Source organism: Hypomesus nipponensis, chromosome 14, assembly GCF_054491055.1.
Source record: "Hypomesus nipponensis isolate SF chromosome 14, ASM5449105v1, whole genome shotgun sequence".
Classification (NCBI taxonomy): Eukaryota; Metazoa; Chordata; class Actinopteri; order Osmeriformes; family Osmeridae; genus Hypomesus; species Hypomesus nipponensis.
Window position 1 is genome coordinate 11,879,878 of NC_140374.1, and position 17,028 is coordinate 11,896,905.

The following is a 17,028-nucleotide window of genomic DNA, read 5'->3' on the forward strand; positions in this document are numbered from 1 at the left end:
GCATCACTCTCCCATACAGCTGTTCTCTGTGCAATGTGCGCTGAATAGTCGAGCAATGCTCAGTGACACCATCTGCAGCAAGATGACCTTGCAGGTCTTTGGAGGTGGTTTGAGGGTTGTCCTTGACCATTCTTCGCCTTTGCCTCTTTGTTATTTTTCCTGGCCTGCCACCTCTGGCCTTAACAAGAACTGTGTCTGTTGCCTTCCATTTCTTAATGACATTCCTCACAGTGGAAACCGATAGCTGAAACCTCCGGGATAACTTTTTGTAGCCTTCACCTAAACCATCCTGCTTTGTTTTTAAATCATTCGATAGCTGTTTTGAAGCCCCCATTTTGCCACTGTTGAATCAAAGAGAAGCACAACTTGCAATTGGCTGACTTAAATACCCTTTCTAATGATTGAATGCACCTTTCTATGTAATTGAAGGCTTAACAAGTTAATAAGACTAATTATGTGTTGCTGTTAATCAGCATTTAGTAGGCAGAGGTATTCAAATCAAATAAATGATTAGGGTGCCCAAACTTTTGCACAGCCTATTTTTCACATTTGATTTAATTTCACACAACTAAATACTGCTAGACCAAATATCTAAAAAAAACACCCCAGCACTCAGTGTTAACTAGAAAAAGGAATATTACAATATTATATTGATCTTTTTTGGTGAAGACAGTAAATTATCATGCAGGCTCTGAGAAGATCCCTGTGCAGTTTGACCCTCAATTACACATTTGCTCGAACCATTTCATCTAGGACAGTTTTGAAAACCTGGGACAATGTAAAGCAGGATTAGCTAAGAAGCTGTTGCTGAAAAGAGGTTCTGTTCCGACCTTATGGCTGTTATGTTCATCACAACCGCAAGCTGTAGTATCATTTTGTCGCAAGCAGTTAGTAATGCTAAGTATCCTGCCTGTATCTGGCATAGATAGAATGTGTGATGATTTAGTTTATTGGCAATGGGGCTAATGTTATTTCATGTTCCTGACTGTGTTTCATTCAAATAAATAACCCATGTTGTCATGTGAATCTACAATTCAAGATGCATGTTATGCTGAGGACACACCACAGGATAATCGGGATAACATATGTCCCGATTATCTTGATGGTTCCGCAGATTTTATCAGATGTTCCCTTGGTGTGAGGTGTGTTAAGAGTGACCACACACTGTAGGAGCAAAAGGCGAAATCTAGGATTTTTAGTCCTCATGTTTGTGGTGTCTAACAGTTTGAAAATCTTATAAGATTTTAAAAATCGCATAGTGTGTCCCCAGCATTAGTCAAGATCTATTTTTCAACAAGATAATTAGAGCTACTGAACCTGAGTTGAATCACGATAGTTTGTTTGCTAAGCTATAGTGCTAATGATATCCACCCAAGGCGATCCTGTTTTCTTCAACAACAGATGTGGAAACAACTAACGTAATTATTTCAAATGATATATAGTCAATCTGTATTAACCAGTGTAGTGTAGACACAATAGACTTATTTGCACGTTTATTTCAAGTCTCCACCTTTGGTGTTTCAGTGAGTGCTGTTGGCCATGTTTCGTTTTTGCTCCGCAGCTCCACGCGTTGTAAACCAACCAATCAATCAGCGCGCAGGTCATCTATATATTCATGAGCATACCATAAAAGAAGAAAAGCTAGTGTTTTTTCCCGGGAAAATTTCAGAGGATCTATCAGGGGGCATAGAACAGCCCCCGGGCCATTTTCAGCCCAACCAATGTTACATACCCTATTCTGAGACCTTAAGGAAGTGTGAAATACCCCTAAAACCCAGTCAATCACCCCTTTAAAACATGTTTTCATAAAAATATTAAGATTGATACATGGACATTTAAAAAATACATCGTAGCTCATTTTCTCATTGGCGGGCCAAATTCTCTGTGCAGGCAAAGCAGAGAAAGGGGAGGTAACCTTCGGTTTTATGATGTCATAAAACCAGCATTTTCAAAATCATGCATTTCAGCTTTCATTTCCCTTCATCCTCTGCCAGGAACCTCGAGGTGACCATGGATGACAAGCTCTCCCTCGCAGCCCACATTGCCGCGGTCTTCCGGTTGCGTAGATTCACCCTCTCCAACATCCGGAAGATCAGGAGCATTCTGTCTGAGCATTCCACCCAGCTGCTTGTCCAAGCACTTGTCCGCTCCAAGTTGGACACCTGCAACTCGCTGCTCGCCCGTCTCACAGCCTGCGTAACCTGCCCTTTCCAGAGGATTCAGAACGCGGCAGCCCGCCAGGTCTTTAATCTACCCAGACGCTCCCATGTTACCCTGCTCCTCATCTCCCTCCACTGGCTTCCCTTCACGGCCTGTATCAAATTCAAGACCCTGGTACTGACCTTCAGAGCAGTGAATGGGACTGCACCCAACTACATCAAGTCTATGCTCCAGCCTTGGACCCCCACCCGCCATCTACGGTCTTCTTCTGACAACCGTCTGTTGGTCCCAACACAGGCTATTCTCCTGTCTGGCACCCCAGTGGTGGAATCAACTCCCCACCTCCATTCAAGACACTGACTGACAACTCCCCACCTTCAAGAAAAGACGCACTTGTTCTGGGGGTACAACGGCACTTAAGAATGTTTGTCTGGACCTGATGTTTCCTCCAGGATCACAGTGACTCTTATTGAGAGACTTGTTGCTCTTGTTGGTTAGTTGTAACTGACTTAAAACTATTATACAAAACATTTTTGTTGCTTGCTTTTTTCCCGAAGGTACACCCTTGCGCTTTTTAGAGGTTCATGTTGTTTAATAGTATCTTGTTTAACTACATGCTCAAATGGTTCTTCCCTTTGGGACTTATTTAGTTTTCACAATGTATGCTTCATGTTTTGGTTACCCGCAATGTTTGGGGCTATCTCATTGTTATGATCAGTGACCTATGCACTTTTGTAAAGCTCTCTTTTGGAAGTCGCTTTGGATAAAAGCATCTGCTAAATGCATAAATGTAAATATAACCCCACTGCAGCCTCACCTTGGCAAAGGGCCCACCATCTTCCTAGACAACAGGTAGTAGCTCAGCATTATTCCAGTACCTTCTGCAGCAGAAGACTGGAGCGTGTGGGGAAGACTGGAGCGTGAAAGGGAATGCCAAAGTTCCAGAAGAAAATGAAGGGGGATGTGGAGTTCCGTCACAAAGGGGACCTGGTTGGCAGTTAAATGCCATGATATGAGGGATGTGCACGTCTTGTCAACAGTACACAGCTCTAAAATGGGAGAGTTGGAAAATCGATTTTCTACAGGATCGATTAAGATGAAGCCTACCTGCATCCTCGAGTATAACAACAAAATGGTTGAAGTGGACAAAGTGGACATGCAAAACAGTTTTGTCCAGTGTGCCAGGAACAGCATGAAATCGTAAAAAAAGCTTTTTTTCACTTGCTTGATGCTGCCATTCTGAATGGCTCCATAATCAACCTCAGAGCCACAGGCCAGGTCATCCCCTACAAGAGGTACAGGGAGAACCTCATGCACCAGCTCCTGGAAGAGCACAACACACCACGTCGTCGTTCAACCGGAGGCCGCCCCTGTGTGGACAACCCCATGCGACTCACTGGAAGGCACTTTGCCAGTGTGATTCCTCAAACAGCACAGCAGGGGGAAACACAAGGCGTCACTGCACAGTCTGTGCACACACAAATAGGCTTGAGAAGCATGTCTGTGGAGCTTGAAACGTAGCTGTGTGCTACTCCTTGATTCATGGAATACCATACACCGAAGCACTTCTGAGTTTATGTAAATAGTTGATTAAGATCAAGACAAAGATTTAACTTTAAGTACTATTTAACTATTTAAGTTATACAATAATCAGTCCAATAATCCATTCCTTATGACCATTTCTGTAAATGTTTAAAAGAAGAGATCATTGATTAGCTTGTAATGACAAAAAAAATACTAAATGTAATGTATTGCCCATTGCCAGGCCTCTCTCACTCAATATGATTTTTTAGATCCAATTTCAGAATGTGTACTTGGTCAAATTTGTGCCCAGGTCAAAGCCATCCAAGTACTTTGCAGTGGAGTTGGATTGGACAACTGACATTTCAAAGCAGGAGCAGGCCTCGGTAATAATCCGGTATGTTCATACAGACCATGGGCGTAGGTTTAGGGGGGATGCTGGGTACTAGTCCCCACCAATATTTTAAGATTACAAAAAAAATCTATTTCCAAGTTAACCAATGCGCCCTCAAGCCTGCGAGACAAGATGATGTCATTTAATTGGCTAAAGTGTCAGAGTGAGAAACATTTTGTGAATCTTGACTTGCAGAAAGAGAGCTGTCAGTAGTCTGACACTGTAAACTACTAAATACGCCAGGAAATAATAAAGCCTCATATTAGTATTTCGTTTGGTCTCAGCATCGATAGTTTGACCCTTTTGTGCTTTGTAGATGGGAAAATGTCACCCAAAAAGAAGAGATGTATCAGAGTTTTTTTCACCACCAAGAGAGTAAGTAGCGATAGTAGCTAGCAGGAAGGTCGTTGTTAGTTAGCTAGTAGGAAAACTACCCACACAGTGCAAACCTGCTAGCCTTATATCGCCTCACATTCTACAATGGAAACATTTTTTGAAAGTTGTTAGTGTAATAGAGCATGTAACTTTTACTTGTACTAAATCTATCCCTTGCGTCTGCAATCTTTCCAGCAGTGTGTCAGCAGCAGCTGGTCTTGTTCAGGCCAGAAGGATAAAGCTAACCTACCCACATAATGGGACTGTGCTAATTTAGCCTAGTACCAGCAGGCTAGCAACTCAAAAGTGATATTAACTGGTAATAAGTAGGCCTATATGATCCCTTGGATAGTAGTATAGCTATCCCTGTAATCTCGACGTCAGCAGTCAACTAAGCATGGTTAGTGTCTGTTAGTGCCTGATGAATTACTGTGCAGGAAAAATAGCACTCTGAAGCTACAGATGTAGAGCAGGTTGGTGATGAATCAGCATCAGGGGTTCAGGTGAGAAGTTGAATTGTCAACCACCAGGAAAACAGTCGGGAGCAGATGGGTTTATACACTTAAAAGAGACTTTGATGGAACAGAAAAATACAAGGCAAGATTTGCTGCAAAAGGCTACAGTCAGAATTCAGGGACTGACTGGGATGAAACATTCTCACCCACAGCATATATGACAAGTGTAAGAGTTGTTATGCAGAAGGCGACACAAGAACATTTGATCTTGCATCAGATGGATGTTAAGACAGCTTATTTGCATGCACACATTAATCACAAAATGTATATGGAACAACCAAAGCAGTTTGAGCAAAAATCTGAATAAGATGAGAAGCTAGTATCCAAGTTAGAAAGTGGTCTGAAACAGTCAGGCAGAAACTGAATGCTGTATTATATGTATGTTTAACTGAAAATGGTTGTACGCAAAACCCAGCTAATAACTGTGTTTACACTAAGGAAAAGCATAGTGAAAAAGTAATCTTGATAGTATGGGTTGAAGTGTTCTGGTGAGCGTAAAAGGAATGCTTACTGAAAGATTCAAAATCAAAGACATGGGAAGGTTGAAATATTTCTTGGGCATAGTTTTGTAACAAACAGAGGGTCTAGTCAAAATGTCACATAAAGGATATGTGAGAAAAATACTAGATAGATTTGAGCTACAGGACTCTAATTCTAGGGAAACTCCATGCAAACCAAAGCTTGAGTATGCAGAAAATGCAGAAAAAAATTAAAGAACCAAACTAGTTCAGAAAGGCAGTGGGAAGTTTGATCTACTTGTCCACTTTCACAGAACAGATTTAAGTTTTGTCATCAGTAGCAGTGGACCCCGAGTGCAACACAACAGAATGTTTTTTAAAATGACATGCTGCTACTCGGTATTTCAGTGTGACCTAATTGTATTACCACATGGTACTGAGCTCATGTTGATGCTTGTTGGAAATGGTTCTGTTGAATAAAGCCATAAAAGCAAAGAATTAACTCTGAGCAACATTTTTGTTGTTTTCAACTATGTGATGGTGAATTGCGCACCTGAATTTAACAAACTACTTTGATTTTACAAGCGTTGATTGGGATACTGAGTTTATTTTTTCCGGGATTATCAATCTAAATGATTGCACTAACTAATGAAATAAATTGTTATAACTAAAACTTTAGATTTTACTGGGGCACAGCAGATTTATACGGGGGCATCTGTCTAACGACGCCCCTGCTGCCAACATTTGGGTAAAAAAATCTGGGTACTGCTGATGTTTCTGATAGGCTGTCAGGTGGCATTGAACTCTGAACTCGAGACAGTTACCAACTTGGCAGAAAACTTCCATCCATATACCTGCGCCTTTTTCCATTGATTGTTTATAAATTAGTGGGACAAGTTATCCCTTACTTCTCAGCGTGAAATACAAGGTTATGTATTGTGACCTTAGATTTTGTGTTAGAGCATGAGAAATGCATGAGTCTCACACATTCGCCGTGAGACCTGAGAGCCCTGATTATCATCATCTTCTTCTCTTTTCCAACTAAGGCAACGTAACCTTGTTTTATTTGTCATTTTCATTTATTATAATTGAAGATTTTTGACTATACTCATAACTCACAATCTTCATGCTACTACACTGCCACCCTGACTTCATTGAACCCAAACAACTTTTGTGCATTGTCCTTCATGTTTTGCTTTGAAAATCAGGTTCCTGCTTGACCCCCCTGGACTAGGTCTGAGTGTTTGGGCTCTCCACATCTATGGGTGGTGCTTCGCTGTTCTCTCTTAGTGCCTGGTGGATCTGCCTCTAGCTCCAGGGTCATTAGTGTGTCTTTTGTGGTTGTCTTTCTCAGAGGTATCTGTTTAGTCATCTTCCTCTTGATCACTTCTGTCATCTCCATTAAACTGCACGAGAGAGAAAGAGAGAGAGAGAGATGGGGTGTGAAAGAAGCTCAGTAAGAAAGCTCAGTCACACATGGAAACACCTTCACATAGAAACACACACACACAAACATACGCTGTTGGTGAGTAACTTGTAGAACATGTGTACTATCAGCGCGGCCCAGTAGAGATGTAGCATTTGCAGCAGCAGCAGCATGGCATTGAAGAAGTAGTAGCCAAAGAATGGGGGGTAGAGCTCCCGAGGATACACCCAAGTGCAGTGGATCACCCTTGGACAGGAAAACACTCAAGCATGAATTGGAGTTAAACTTAACTGAGGTTGTGAAGGAGAGGACAACACAATAGCTCCAATCTGCCACCTCATCTAACGCAACTGACCGCCATACCAACAACACACCTGATACTCATCAGAAAATCCAATGAGTAAATCAGACTAGTTAGTAGCCTACTGTAATACAACCCTATTCCTATAACAGCCACTACTGAGTCTTTATTTTGCATCCTATACTATTCCCTCCCCATCTCCTCTACTATCCTGCTCCCCTTCTGCTAACCAAGCACCTCAGGGGATTGGCCATGTTCTGAGAAGCCATGTCAAGACCATAGGACTCATCTGCCACATCCAGAACCTTCTGCCTCGACTAGATTCATTCATTCATTAATGCTTATTCTTCTTTTAAGTCAAACCCAAAAAACATATTCAGTTGTCGTGGTCTTTGAACTGGTGAATGCAGCTGTAGTCAATTAAGAAAGTTCCCAATTGACCACAAACTTATCGTCCTGTCCAAGCTCACTACTGAACAGTTGGCTTATGGTGAGGTTCTTGCTAAGTCATGCCTCGGTTAAGATTGAGTCATGGTTTATACTTACCAGAAGGGCAGGATGATGAGTCGTGTCACCATGAAGACTGTAGTGAACAGCACAAACACAATGTTGCAGGTCCACTCCCATTTGGCATAGTTAAATATCTTACCTACCTGTGAGAGGGGGAGAAAAGTAAGCAGACATTGGAAAATTACTGTCAGTAGTTCACCCTACTACCTGAGAGTGACACATACACCAGCCAATAGCATCAAGGGACTGACCTCCAGCAGCCAATCAGAGGAATCGTGCAGCACCATGACAATAGTTCCAACGCGGATATAGTTTGAACTCCAGGAGAATGCCAACAGAGTTAACGTGGCTATATGATGAATGACCTGTTCTCTGAAGTCCTACACACATACATACACACGCCAAGTTGTGGTCACCACCAACACACATACGCACACACACAAACACACATATTTTTCAGGGTGGGCATGGGAGGCAGGATTTTAACACACAAACCCCCCCAAAAATCTGAAGATTTAAATCTAAAGACATACCAACCAACACAAACTTACCTTACGTTTAACATCGAATGAGAGGCTGAGAAGTAGAGAAAAGTAGAAACTCATCTCCACCATGTAATACCTATACTGAGATGGCAGCATGGACTACACACACATATATACACACACACACAAACATATACAGACATACATATAAGTTGTCATGTTTCTCTGGTTAGCATTAGAGGTTTAGACTGACAGATTGTAATTCTTGTTTGCGTGCGTGTGAGTATATGTCCGTGTCAGTTACCTGTTTAGGGAAACCAGCCCAAACCTCCCTTAGGTCATAAAACCATGGTTTCTGAAAAAAAAGGAAGTAGTTTAAAAAGTGGAAGTGTTAGAAAAATGATTGAAGGACTATACAAGGGAGTAACTATAACAATCCATGCATGTCTATGACGGCAGCTCTGCAGTAGAGCACATGGGGAAAGGCTGGTGAAACCCTGGGAGGTGGGGTCTAGAAAACAAGAACAGGAGAGGGAGACAGAGAGACCTTGATACATATCCCACAGCCACAGCCTACATGATGTGGTCACATGCAACAACAAAGCTTCAACAAAAGTGACGTGTGCGCTTGGGCACAGAACCAAGGAGCCATACTCACATCATATAAAGACAACAGTCCTCCTACAAACGCACTCAGGTAAAACACAAACCTCCAGCTGGGGAGAGACAGCCACACCATAACCGTACAGATACACACAGAAGAAAACCATGCTAAAACACACGTACGCGCACACAAGGTGGCTCACCTGGCTTCACAGAACTTCTTGCAGAGGCCTGGTCTGTCCTGGTTCCTCCTCCTCCTGAACCAGACGTTGACACGCCTCTCGGACCACCCTGTCTTCTTACACAGAGCCCTCACATTCCCCTGGGGGGTGGAGGGGGGGTCTGTATCATACATTCTCATATAATGTTCTCTCTGATAGTAGCAGGTCTAGCTCTAATTTATATGCTGACATTTGAAATAGACTGCAATACACTATTACCTAACCATAGTATAAGGTATTACTAATCCAAAATGGATCAATAATACTGAAATATGTTGTTTTAAAATAACCACCGTGTCCCCCTTTCATGTTTAAACAGTGGGAGAGCTTCTTTGGTCAGAGTAGGGCTGCAGACGGGTCCTGTACCTGTGTCGGGGTTCGTGATTGGGTGAGGAAGTAGTGTTGAAGGAGGGGGTTGTGTTCTGCTGTGAGATGTAGCCTATCCGTGAGCCCCAACAGTCCAGCCAGAGGGATGGCTATGTACCTGAAACACCACACAGCCAATGGGGAACATCACCAGGCAATGAGGCTAAAAGAAATTCAGAAAAGACAAAGACTAACACACATAAACAGCACGCACCTTTCAAACAGGTATCTGATAATGAGCAGGAAAAAAGCATAGGGCAGGGCAGCGTACAGGTGCGAGGGTTTGGCGTAAACTCGACCACCTCTGTCTTCCAGGTCTGACCAGCTCAGGTTAGCTGGGAGCCACAGGCGTTCCCACCACAACCACTCACTGATACTCTGGACCATGGTATTAGGAAACAGCCTGTGGACACAATGAACCCAAACACATTCTGCAGGTTAGTGCAACACTATCAGAACAAACCAGAGTTATAAAGATAAATGAGCCAGCACCGGAGATATGCAGAGGGAAGAATGAGTGATATGGGGAAGAACGTTCAGATAATGAAGAGATAAAAAAGCATGAGAGGTCTGGGCCATAAAGGGAACTAAAGATAGAATGGAGATTAACGTATTGGCTTTCTTGGACTCTTGGACTATTGATGAATGAATGAAATGAAAGCCAGCTTGGTGAAGCTGGCATGTCTGGACTGGACAGTATGTGGCATGAGCTGTGGACCAGGCAGCAGATGGACAGACAAAAACAGAGAGAAGAAGAGTTTGGAGAGGAAAGAGAGGAGGGTGGAGAGAGAGAGAAAAGAGTACAATAACTGTCAAGCGTTTGAAGTGAAATGTCACTGAAATTTGATGCAGGAACACACACCTACATGATGGTTCAAGAAAAACAGACACATACCTCCCAATGGTGTAGTGTGTGGAATACTGTGTTTACTCCGTAAAAGGCCCTGTAAAACAGTCTGTCAAACAACTCCACCTGAGTGTAGTGAAAATATGTGTCTCGTGCCTTTGGTCAGTGTCAGTTAATGAGCACACCAAGAAAACATGTAACACAACAAAAGGTCTCCCCCATGAAGTCCAACACATAATAAAGTATATAGTAGAATAAAGTAATGACAATCCTCGGAATATGTATTGGTAACACTTTAGATGAGCTCACCAAATTCATAATTTATAAACCAATTTGTTAAATTGTTTAATAAACCTAAACCCTAGCCCTAAACCCGAACCCTAACCGTGTGAACAAATGCTTTAATAATTATACATTTTGTATAAACAATAAATAAATAATGGTGAACAAACCGTTAACTAATAGGTAACAAATTGGTTAATCAATTGTGAATTTGGTGAGCTCATCTAAAGTGTTACCTATGTATTTAGTGTATATATCTGTGTGTGTGTGTGTGTGTGGGTTCATCCATGTGTCTGTTTGAACGTGCTTGCCGCTGGAAACTCACCTAGTAAGCCGGGCTGGTATACAGTTCTCTTGGTATCACGTTCTACCTCTAACTCCCACTATCCCACACTGCACATGTTCACGCCCAACTAGAAGCCTGTCATAGGCTAGCTGTCTCTGGAGTTGACCTGTAACAAAGCTATGTGGCTTTCACAAGGCAGGCTTGCATGGGGGAAGGACGGACGAGAAACCTTCTTGCATAAACCCACAGACACTAACACCTCCAAAGTTGTCTTCTCACCCTTTTACAAAGCCATTGCTAAGGGTTTTCATCTTATGACCATACGTTTAGAGCTACAGATCAAACATGTTCCAAGACTCTATGTAAGCTTTGTGAACATTTGAAAGTGTGCCCATTCAAACTGACAGGAAATTAACCTTTTGATGAGCACTGGTCACCACAGATTTGTATTTATTTATTATTAGTTTGACCCAATTTGGTGATTCTCAAACATTTGAGGGATTGACAAGGCATGCCCTTTTGACACCACTTGGTGAAAAAAAGTAATCATATTTTGGATGTATTCCAAGCCCTTTTGATTTGAACTGGTCAACTGTTCAGCTCTTACTGTCTGTGGGCCTCAATTCAAACTGTGAAAGGCACATAACTTAAAGCTGTTCATTGAATAGGTGAGCAACCCTTTCCCCCTCAGAGATGTTCATTTGGGGACAGTACATTTCATTTACAGATTGAAGATCAGATAAGACTAGTAGTCTCCAAACTTGTCTCCAATGATGCTGGGTCACAGCAGACATCAAAGCATAAGTTAAGAGAGGATGTTTTAGTAGGAACAGTCTACAGGTTAAGCATCGATGATCATCGATGATCGCTCAAGTATTCATGTTTGTCTTTTATTGCTTCAAACAAAACATGCATTAGATTGTACATAACATAATAAGCGATGTCACAACATTATAGACATTAGACAGGAAACATAGGTACTGCGCACATAGTACTTTTTTTGTCAATAACATTTAAAATAGTCAAAGTAACAAGCAGTACTGTGCACAAAGTGCTGAGTACCATACACAATAAAATGTGACTTGTGTACAATATACTGTGTTTTGTGTACAATGTAAAATGCATCCAAAACTGATATTCTTCTGTGAAGTATTACAGCAAAGCAGAAGAGGGATTTAATTTTTGATTCTTTCAATACGTTTGGCTACTTTGCAACGTAGGTTACTTTTTTTGCCACAGCTTTTCAGTGTATACACAACTTTACATGGGAAGCTGGACCCTTCCTTTGTCTGCATCACCTTGGTGATTTTAAACACCTCAAAAGGCGGTATCAGAACCTCTTCCTCATGGGGAAGTGTAGAGTATTTTTCAATGGCTGCACCGTGGAGGGTTTGAATGTCGAAGCAAGTCACATTCCCAAACCTCACGGCTGACATTTTGTTTTTTGAGCTTGAAGTGAACTGGCCAAATCGCATCTTGGTGCCAATTTTGCCATTGAATTCAGCTTTGGTTCCACGGAAGGTTTTCTGCTTGATCTTAAACCATTTTTTAATATTTCTCTTGTTCAGCTTTTGTAAGGCTCTGGTGAGGAGGAAGTGGAGGGAGTGGTACTGGTACCCAGACGTGTACTCCCGCTTGCCATTGAGGGTAGCTCTATTAAAGGGTTTAAAGATATTTACGTATGGGTTGACATACACATGAATGGCCATGGCCTCCATTTTATCGAGAGGACCTGACGATTTATTCTCGTAGTATTTTTTTGCGTTGTTCCAAGCTTTCTTGAAATCATTGCACTCATCTATCTCTTCATTTAGGTATTTCTGTTGGACTTTCCGGAGCATCTGTCTCTCACAGCCCTGATAGTCGTCGTCTACAGAGTTGTCGGTCATGTTCAGAGAGTAAATGGAGACAAGATTGGAGCTGGCTTCACGAAGAATGTGCTGCACCTTGAGAAGAATCAGGAAGAGAATCAATTATACATCAGACAAGGGTTCAGACATTTGCGAGCAGTCTAGAATACAGTCTAGAAGTTTGTGAGCAGTCTAAAAATACAGTCTAAAAGTTGTGAGCAGTCTAAAATACAGTCTAGAAGTTTGTGGGCAGTTAGAATACAGTTGAAGCTTGGGATTTGTCTAGCGTAAAGCTTAAATGTTGGTGATCATCCAGTATACAGTCTGGACATTTGTCATCGAGATCAAATAGTCAAACTTACCCTATCTAAGTCTCCATTTGCTGTCCAAACACCCAAGACATACAACATGCCAAAGAGCAGCTTCTTTTTTGTCGCCATGACAATGATAAAAGCATAAAACTGCAATACAACAAAAGTATTTGGGATTTTAAGTCATTTAAAAATGTAAGTCAAAGCAGAGAAAATATCTCAATAGTAAGGATATATTTTAGTCAGTATAGTGTGTTTCCGTCTTAATCTGCATTCTAAATGGGCTTATATACATCATTGATGGGGCCACATATCACAGCCCTGCCTCCTAACTTCTGAGAAATGCTCTATAATTAGTAACATTCACTCCAACGACTACTCGTACACACATATGCACAAACACACAAGGGAGAATATATTCTGTATGCTTAATGTTTTGGATTATCAGAATTTGCAACAACATGACATAGACATGTTTTGGCTTCTAATTGGGCCTTTAATTTCAGAGACATAAAAATAGTTTAATTCGATTTTGATATTGACAGTTACTTTTAACACATGCACAACCCACACACACTAACAGGAAACAGAACACTTCTGTGTGAGAGGCAATTGCCATACTCTATTCTTGCACCATTGTTTGATTGCAATTTGTAGGTGAATCCTTTTTGCCCATCAGTGCATGCACTAATACTGTACAAAAACAAACTGCAATGGTTGTAAAAATGACCTGCCGCCTGGCTTGTGTAATGTTAGTACAGGCTTTAACTGTGGGTTTGGATGTTGGGCTCTTATGTGGTTCTAATTTGATCTCATAGAACAAAGAGAATAGGATATACAGCATGCGCTTTGACAGACTCACACAAAGTCATGTCATTTGGGTGACAGTTTATTCATATATTTTTCTAACACAGAAAATATTGCAAATATAGTTTAGCCTATTCTACAATTTTTCCAATGAACACAATATAGTAAGCTGGTACATATTTCTGTATGTATGTGACTGATTTGAGTGGGAAATGGTCACACCCATCAATGCATTAAACCATTCAATTAAGTTTGTCTCTGCACTCAGTCGCAATGCTTAACCGAGATTACAACATCCTTCTGACTTGATGGATAGGAAATTATAATGGTCTTAAACTGATCTGTTTCAACACCAGTTATAGTATAAAATATCATAAGATGGAATCAATAAATCTCCTTTTTTATAAACCAGCCCAAATCTCCCTTAGGTCATAAAACCATGGTTTCAAAAAAAAGAGGAGGTAAGTTAAAAAGTGGAAGTGATAGGAAAAAGGGTTGAAGGACTATACAAGGGAGTAACTGTAACAATCCATGCATGTCTATGACGGCAGCTCTGCAGTAGAGCACATGGGGAAAGGCTGGTGAAACCCTGGGAGGTGGGGTCTAGAAAACAAGAACAGGAGAGGGAGACAGAGAGACCTTGATACATATCCCACAGCCACAGCCTACATGATGTGGTCACATGCAACAACAAAAAAGTGATGAGTGCGCTTGGGCACAGAACTTTCAACTTAGCCTACATATCTTCCGGGGGGACGGACGGACGAGAAACCTTCTTGCATAAACCCACAGACACCAACACCTCCAAAGTTGTCTTCTCACCCTTTTACAAAGCCATTGCTAAGGGTTTTCATCTTATGACCATACGTTTAGAGCTACAGATCAAACATGTTCCAAGACTCTATGTAAGCTTTGTGAACATTTGAAAGTGTGCCCATTCAAACTGACAGGAAATTAACCTTTTGATGATCACTGGTCACCACAGATTTGTATTTATTCATTATTAGTTTGACCCAATTTGGTGATTCTCAAACATTTGAGGGATTGACAAGGCATGCCCTTTTGACACCACTTGGTAGAGAAAAAAGTAATCATATTTTGGATGTATTCCAAGCCCTTTTGATTTGAACTGGTCAACTGTTCAGCTCTTACTGTCTGTGGGCCTCAATTCAAACTGTGAAAGGCACATAACTTAAAGCTGTTCATTGAATAGGTGAGCAACCCTTTCCCCCTCAGAGATGTTCATTTGGGGACAGTACATTTCATTTACAGATTGAAGATCAGGTAAGACTAGTAGTCTCCAAACTTGTCTCCAATGATGCTGGGTCACAGCAGACATCAAAGCATAAGTTAAGAGAGGATGTTTTAGTAGGAACAGTCTACAGGTTAAGCATCGATGATCATCGATGATCGCTCAAGTATTCATGTTTGTCTTTTATTGCTTCAAACAAAACATGCATTAGATTGTACATAACATAATAAGCGATGTCACAACATTATAGACATTAGACAGGAAACATAGGTACTGCGCACATAGTACTTTTTTTGTCAATAACATTTAAAATAGTCAAAGTAACAAGCAGTACTGTGCACAAAGTGCTGAGTACCATACACAATAAAATGTGACTTGTGTACAATATACTGTGTTTTGTGTACAATGTAAAATGCATCCAAAACTGATATTCTTCTGTGAAGTATTACAGCAAAGCAGAAGAGGGATTTAATTTTTGATTCTTTCAATACGTTTGGCTACTTTGCAACGTAGGTTACTTTTTTTGCCACAGCTTTTCAGTGTATACACAACTTTACATGGGAAGCTGGACCCTTCCTTTGTCTGCATCACCTTGGTGATTTTAAACACCTCAAAAGGCGGTATCAGAACCTCTTCCTCATGGGGAAGTGTAGAGTATTTTTCAATGGCTGCACCGTGGAGGGTTTGAATGTCGAAGCAAGTCACATTCCCAAACCTCACGGCTGACATTTTGTTTTTTGAGCTTGAAGTGAACTGGCCAAATCGCATCTTGGTGCCAATTTTGCCATTGAATTCAGCTTTGGTTCCACGGAAGGTTTTCTGCTTGATCTTAAACCATTTTTTAATATTTCTCTTGTTCAGCTTTTGTAAGGCTCTGGTGAGGAGGAAGTGGAGGGAGTGGTACTGGTACCCAGACGTGTACTCCCGCTTGCCATTGAGGGTAGCTCTATTAAAGGGTTTAAAGATATTTACGTATGGGTTGACATACACATGAATGGCCATGGCCTCCATTTTATCGAGAGGACCTGACGATTTATTCTCGTAGTATTTTTTTGCGTTGTTCCAAGCTTTCTTGAAATCATTGCACTCATCTATCTCTTCATTTAGGTATTTCTGTTGGACTTTCCGGAGCATCTGTCTCTCACAGCCCTGATAGTCGTCGTCTACAGAGTTGTCGGTCATGTTCAGAGAGTAAATGGAGACAAGATTGGAGCTGGCTTCACGAAGAATGTGCTGCACCTTGAGAAGAATCAGGAAGAGAATCAATTATACATCAGACAAGGGTTCAGACATTTGCGAGCAGTCTAGAATACAGTCTAGAAGTTTGTGAGCAGTCTAAAAATACAGTCTAAAAGTTGTGAGCAGTCTAAAATACAGTCTAGAAGTTTGTGGGCAGTTAGAATACAGTTGAAGCTTGGGATTTGTCTAGCGTAAAGCTTAAATGTTGGTGATCATCCAGTATACAGTCTGGACATTTGTCATCGAGATCAAATAGTCAAACTTACCCTATCTAAGTCTCCATTTGCTGTCCAAACACCCAAGACATACAACATGCCAAAGAGCAGCTTCTTTTTTGTCGCCATGACAATGATAAAAGCATAAAACTGCAATACAACAAAAGTATTTGGGATTTTAAGTCATTTAAAAATGTAAGTCAAAGCAGAGAAAATATCTCAATAGTAAGGATATATTTTAGTCAGTATAGTGTGTTTCCGTCTTAATATGCATTCTAAATGGGCTTATATACATCATTGATGGGGCCACATATCACAGCCCTGCCTCCTAACTTCTGAGAAATGCTCTATAATTAGTAACATTCACTCCAACGACTACTCGTACACACATATGCACAAACACACAAGGGAGAATATATTCTGTATGCTTAATGTTTTGGATTATCAGAATTTGCAACAACATGACATAGACATGTTTTGGCTTCTAATTGGGCCTTTAATTTCAGAGACATAAAAATAGTTTAATTCGATTTTGATATTGACAGTTACTTTTAACACATGCACAACCCACACACACTAACAGGAAACAGAACACTTCTGTGTG

At 41.1% G+C, this 17,028-nt stretch overlaps 3 protein-coding genes across 3 annotated transcripts; all 3 read right to left on the minus strand.

Annotated features, from left to right (window-relative positions):
• Positions 1 to 6,709: 6,709 nt before the first annotated feature.
• Positions 6,710 to 9,722, minus strand: cers3b (ceramide synthase 3b). Its single transcript, XM_084671814.1, is given in 10 exon segments — positions 6,710 to 6,829; positions 6,942 to 7,095; positions 7,697 to 7,803; positions 7,912 to 8,040; positions 8,212 to 8,304; positions 8,450 to 8,500; positions 8,804 to 8,861; positions 8,952 to 9,070; positions 9,336 to 9,453; positions 9,550 to 9,722. Coding segments are annotated over 10 exon segments (1,122 nt in total).
• Positions 9,723 to 11,925: 2,203 nt separating this feature from the next.
• Positions 11,926 to 13,040, minus strand: LOC146258608 (erythroblast NAD(P)(+)--arginine ADP-ribosyltransferase-like). The gene is made up of 2 exons (XM_084671815.1): positions 12,963 to 13,040; positions 11,926 to 12,696 (listed from the first exon to the last, which is right to left on the minus strand). The coding sequence occupies exons 1-2, from the start codon at positions 13,038 to 13,040 to the stop codon at positions 11,926 to 11,928; spliced, it is 849 nt and encodes a 282-aa protein (XP_084527941.1).
• Positions 13,041 to 15,438: 2,398 nt separating this feature from the next.
• LOC146258609 (erythroblast NAD(P)(+)--arginine ADP-ribosyltransferase-like) lies at positions 15,439 to 16,553 on the minus strand. Its single transcript, XM_084671816.1, has 2 exons — positions 16,476 to 16,553; positions 15,439 to 16,209 (listed from the first exon to the last, which is right to left on the minus strand). The coding sequence occupies exons 1-2, from the start codon at positions 16,551 to 16,553 to the stop codon at positions 15,439 to 15,441; spliced, it is 849 nt and encodes a 282-aa protein (XP_084527942.1).
• Between the last annotated feature and the right edge of the window lie 475 nt (positions 16,554 to 17,028).